We start from the raw sequence: 6,053 nt of genomic DNA, 5'->3' as shown, positions 1-6,053 counted from the left end.
AAAAAAAAAAAAAAAAACATTAAAATTGCTTCGTGGTGTACAGATATTTCACATTAAGCATGCCAATTTTTATTTCCAAAGGTCTTATAGAAACTGAGGAAAAAAATGTTCAAATTGCCTACCAGTACAGTTATACTGTATGCTTAAGGTATAGCGTACATCGATTCTAAAAATGTCAGATTTTTTAAAAATTTGGGTAAGTAATGTTTTTGTTTCATCTGGAAGCTCATTTCTTCTAGTTTTCAGAAATATATAACTCGTACCAATTATCTGAATAATTTCATGATTTCTTGGGGATTAATAATACAAGCGCACTATACTTTCTATACCTTACACCATCTTCAGTGTCTGTTTTGTCCCATTTCACATTATCCGACATTTATTATCCTTCCGACAGAAAAAAGTAGACTTCCAATTGTGCAAAATAATTCATTGATGTACCAAATTAAAGCTTAAACATGTAGTTATGTTGCAAACTAAAATTATTATTTTCAATCGATTAGGCCTATAACCCACATATTGGAGTTCGTTTTGGCGAAAGAAGTGTTACGCCAGATCAATTTGTAATGGAGTTATATCGGTCCAAAAATTTACTAATAAAAATTATTTGGGCCCCAAATTCGATTTTCAAGTTTGAATTATATAAATTGCTTAGTTATTTCCAAGAATGTGACCGAAGTTTGAAAAACGACAACTTTTTTCTTAATCATTTTTTAAAACTAAATTTTGACAGCATGTTTATTGTGTAAAGGACTAATAAAATCCAAATTTTAAACTTCCATATGTTTTCGGCTTTTGATTGACTCATTTTTTTATATATATTTTCAGAAATAATTTCAAACTCAAGTTTTTGTACAAGATGTCAATTTTTAAGCTTCCTTTTTTTCGATTACATTCACAAGACATAGAGAAACATTTATATGTATTCAATTGATGAAATATCTCATTTATTCACTTTCAAAAATTGTATTGAAATTCTGAAAATGTTATTTTTTCTATAATTCAGTGAAAGAAAAATTAATAAAATAAAATAGCAGCATTTCTTACAAAATAAATGCATAGAAACATGCAGCTATCTCATAAATACTAGCAGTAAAAATTTCATCCAGATCGATTAATATTTGGCATAAAAAAGTTGGTGTTGAACCAAGAAAAATAAACTTACGGAAAAATGGATTTGAAAGTAAAATGAATATTTAAGTAACACATATCTATTAAAATTCTCCTCTGCTACATTTATCTAGTAACTTCAGGGAGCCAACTTTAAAACAGAAAGTTACTAAATTTCTAATCAAAAATTTGTAAGAAAGAATTGTTTGATGAAATAATAATTTTGACATCTCTTTAAATGCCACGCCCCCTTACAGCTTAAATTAAAAAAAAATAATAATAAACATATTTTTAATCAGAATTGAACTATATCCATTTGGGGTATAACAATATAAATTCTAAATAAGTGAAATAGCTATACAGAGCTATACAGAGAGTTAACTCCGGCGAATTCCTGGGTACGACATCGTGAAGGCCTAACCTCTAGCGAGTGGCGCGAAGCTATTAAAATGACTGCACACGTGTCTTCCGGGCAGGACTCGGGACAACATCCTCTGTCGGCGATGCCACAGAGAGCCAGAAACACTTGCACATGTCCTGGGCTCTTGTCCGCACGGTGAAGTCCTCCGTAACTCACGACACCATAGAATTCGTTCGATGATCGCCGAACAGTTTAGATCAATAAATTTTCAAGTGTTCGAAGAAGATCACGGACTGGCAGACAATGGCAGTACAAGAAGAATAGACATTATTGCCATCCCGCCAAATAACAACAATGGCTACGTCATCGATCCCACCGTTAGATTTGAAAAACAAAACAGCCAACCTGAAGATGTAAATAGGGGGGAAAAAAACAACATCTATGTACGTACAGTTCCATATTTCATGGACAAATACGGTCTACAACAAATTGAAGTAATAGGCCTTATGGTTGAACTATTCCCGGTTTCTTCTTCCAGACCTGACAACGTTTCGGCCTACAGAGGAAGGCAATTGATGACATCGTTCTTGCAGCTCTGAGAGGATCAATATTTATACTCCGCAACCATCTCTGCGGTCAACAATGATCTTCAACTAATTAATTAGTAGCTACTTATTTATTCAGTCATTTCTTGTCGTTGTTGTAAGACTCCCTTCAACTTAAACATATGTATATTATTTATACTTCCAACTGCCTATTGCTCAATATGCTCTGTCTCTGTGGCAGCCTGTTATACAGAGAGCTGTTATCTTTTAGATAAATGAATAAAAAAAATATATTTTGGAAAATTTTCATGATTTTCAGTGGCGTCTCCTCTTAAGGAAAAAAATTTGGATTTCTATCGTAAGAGCCGATGTATACCTTACTGTTATATATTTCGTTGGTTAAGTACCTGGACATGGGGAGGTGTTCCCAGGATGTATACAGCTGCGTCAGCCACATCCTTTGGCTCCAAGTGAGGAAGAACCTTCAGATAACGCTGCGACGCCGCGGTAGTGTTGACTAAGGCAGGACTCAGACTCTGGCAACATTGGGATTGACAAGAGACATTAAATTAAATTCAGCAAGTAGACTGCTGTACGAAATTTTGTTGTGGAAGGCAGACTGATGTTTTTTGAAATAAAGATGTCTTGAAAATCGTGGTGGAATTACTTCAATCAGATTACTATGTGATTTACAAGTGAGAGACCAAATTACTGAGACATATTCCAATTTATCACGAACATAACAATTAAAAAGAAGTGTAACGGGAAGGACGTAATATTCAGTATGAGTATACAAAGTTATGGAACGTAGTGAAAAGTAAAATAATCTCATAGCTAGAGTTTCATGAGCCTATGAATACCATTACTCACAGAGACTTTTATCTTGGACTTGGCGTTGACAAGTTCTCGACGAAGTCCTTCAGTGAGAGCTGTGACGGCGTGTTTCGCAGCAGAGTACATGTTGAGGCCGAGTTCAACGGGAGGTATCGTATGTCCGAGGAGACTGCAATCAAAACCGTCTGCATTAACATCAGACATTTCCTTCTGTTGGATATACAATCTATTCCATTAATGCCGACAAGTTTTGAAGTTGTAATTTAATATACGTTATTGGTTGTTCACATAAGTCACTATAATACATATATAAGGTACACTAAGGGATAGAAAACTGTAAGAAAGTTAGCCCAGGTCATGTAAATAAAGAGCATATTAATGATGTTTGTGATGGACCGATTTTTAGGCCTGCTCTCGTGCAACAAATACAGAGCGAGTTGTGGTTTACTACGAGATTTCATGATATCACTGCACAGCAACGATTAAGAATAAGGTAAAATAGCGAATGGCAACGTAAAGAGAAAAGTACAGAATTTTGTAACGTGCCTCACAAATCCACAGTATGACTGCCCCTCATGATACAGCAGATGTCAATTCTGTAATATAATTCAGTCCATACACGTTACACTATAGCTATATTCTTCTTTGCGATAGCTATGGTATTGAGTTTTCGCAATTCTTGTAAGTCTTGGGGAAAGAGCGGCACATACACAGTGTCATTTACAAATCCTCACAGGAAAAAATCCAGGGGAGTTAAGTTCGCTGATCGAGGAGGCCAGACGAGATATTGAAAAGGCGAAGGAAAAAAGATAATGAAGGACAAATGGTGAAGAAAAATGAGAATGAAACAGACGAGGAAAGAAAAAGAAGATAATGGAGGAAAAAAGGCGAAAGAAAAAGATGAAAAAGAAGAAGTAGAAAGGAACGGAAGAATATGAGAAAGAAAAAAGTAAAAGAAAAATACGAGAAGGAAAAGGAGGGGATAGGGAACGGAAGAAGATGAAGAAAAGATGGACGAAAGAAAAAGTTCGAAAGGAAACAGAGAAGGAAAAGAACGTGAGAAAGGATAAAAGTAAAAGAAAAATATGAGAAGAAAAGGGAGGAGAAAAGGAACAGAAGAAGATGAAGAAAAATGGAAAAAAGAAAAATATCATAAGCAAAAGGAGGAGGAAAAGAACAGAAGAATATGAGGAAGAAAAATGGTAAAAGAAAAACAGGAGAAGGAAAGGAAGAGATAGGGAACGGAAAAAATATGAAGAAATAATGGGCGAAAGAAAAAGAGATCGAAGGATAAGTATGAGAAAAGGAACAGAAGAAGATGACCACTTCTCGCCTGTCCTCCTAGAGCAGTGATGTCAAAGCAAGCGCATTTTTCTGACCTTGACGTCGTGCGCGGGCATCAAGCGCTAAGTATGGAAAGAGGATGGTTTGTGTATATGAATAAGCAGCCTGTTGGATTAAGAAAACAGTGGTGCACAAACTTCAAACGGAACATGAAATTTTATGTCGTTATTTTTATATGGCTTCTTTCTGTTTAATATTATCTATATTGTCTGTAAAACAAAAGTACTAACACTGATTTCTTAATATTGCACTTGTGTTTTAAATGTTAATAACATAATAGAGAGTTAAGAAGGAATATTCACTTAAATTCTATAGTAGTATAATATTATACTGTATTAAGTGGATGAAACACATCATTCATAAAGAAAGTGATATTCCAAAGAAAGAGATTGAGTATGACATGATAAGTTGGAATTTATATTGATGGTATCTTTAGCCTTACAAAAGTAATCAATAAACTAATCAAAACAATATTACAGTACAAAGCAAAGTTACCTAGGTACTGTATCTGTTTTAAGTGTAATTAATATTACATAACAAAAGTCTTATCGCATTATGCTTTTAAGGTGCTATTGGTGAGCAACTTCCTATCATCAGAATATTAAATTATTTTCTCGAAATCTGCTGAAGCTATAGAGCTGACATTTTTACAACACATGGGCATCTTTTGCTTATGATGTAACAGTAGTTGCTTTGTTAATTCATTTCCTTACAAACAATTTCCATGCGAATATTTCCAATACACTATCTTCAGTAATACGTATATACGGTGTATTAGATTTACGAAAACATTCTGTAAGGCTACTAAATAAATAGGCCTATACCTGAAAATTTCACTTTTTTATACGAAAAGTTGAGAAAATATTTCTTTTGAATAAAAAAATCAAAGTTGTGAAAAATGAGCATTAAAATTAAAACTTACATTCTTACAATGCACTTATACTTCTCAGGCAAATCTAAAAATTAACATGGATACAGTTTTAATAAGTTCTCTTCCCTTTATCTATTGAATCAGTGCTGGCCATCCCTGAATATAGCTCGACCAAGCGGCATATGCTACATCTTTCGTCTGTCTCTTTCCTTTCCGTTGTAAAGTGCTCAGGCTCTCCTGGGCTCTAAAGCGCGCTCTTGCTCCTGTGGGCATCAATTGACATGCCTGTCCTAGATCATCGCACACATCTCCGATGGATTTTTTCTGTGGAAATTGTCTAAACACACTGTGTAAGTTCGCTCTTACACTGAGACTAACATGAATTGTGAAGCCGTTTTACCACAACTCTCTCAGGGGTGAACAAGAAATACTGCAACGTGTAACGTCGGATTGAATTAGGTTACAGGATAAACATCTGCCTTGTCACGAGGGGCGGCCATATTGAGCATTTTTGAGCCTATGTTACAAAATTCTGAACTTTTCTCTTCACATTTCCACTCACTATTTTATTCTGTCTTTAATCGATTGAGGGCTGATTGTATAAACCATTTAATCTTAGATCAGAGGTTAAATTGATCCTCGTTCTAGCTGAACTTGGAATTTTGTGTTGTATAAAGTGTAATCTGAGATTAATTTGTCTTAAACTAAAGTCAACTTTGACTGAAGAAATTTCTCCGATTAAGTTAGATGATCCAAATTCAGTTATTTATTTTCCGTTTGAAATATACGAGTGGCAGATTGTGAAAAAAGAATAATCATTATTATTAATATTAATACATAAACATTCTTATATTTTATAAGGCTCTATCTTGTTCAGCAGTATCAAATGACATAACCTATAATTGTATTATGTTTATAACAACCATTAATTATTCATGGATATGATAGGTACATTCATAAATGTTCAATTAACTGTATTACTAAACGA

At 34.2% G+C, this 6,053-nt stretch overlaps 1 protein-coding gene across 2 annotated transcripts in view; it reads right to left on the bottom strand.

The window, feature by feature from the left end:
- The window catches only part of LOC138700940 (dehydrogenase/reductase SDR family member 11-like), a 38,470-nt gene that overhangs the window by 3,575 nt on the left and 28,842 nt on the right, over positions 1-6,053 (bottom strand). For both annotated transcript variants that reach the window (XM_069827382.1, XM_069827383.1), the window contains exons 7-8: positions 2,887-3,019; positions 2,424-2,552 (exon numbers count right to left, since the gene is read on the bottom strand). In XM_069827382.1, the coding sequence (XP_069683483.1) occupies positions 2,424-2,552; positions 2,887-3,019 (262 nt within the window). The remainder of the gene's footprint in view (positions 1-2,423; positions 2,553-2,886; positions 3,020-6,053) is intronic.

The sequence above is a fragment of the Periplaneta americana genome, chromosome 6 (genome assembly GCF_040183065.1).
Source record: "Periplaneta americana isolate PAMFEO1 chromosome 6, P.americana_PAMFEO1_priV1, whole genome shotgun sequence".
Classification (NCBI taxonomy): Eukaryota; Metazoa; Arthropoda; class Insecta; order Blattodea; family Blattidae; genus Periplaneta; species Periplaneta americana.
The sequence above is the reverse complement of the archived record's forward strand: the minus strand, read 5'-3'. Positions and strand labels throughout refer to the sequence as shown.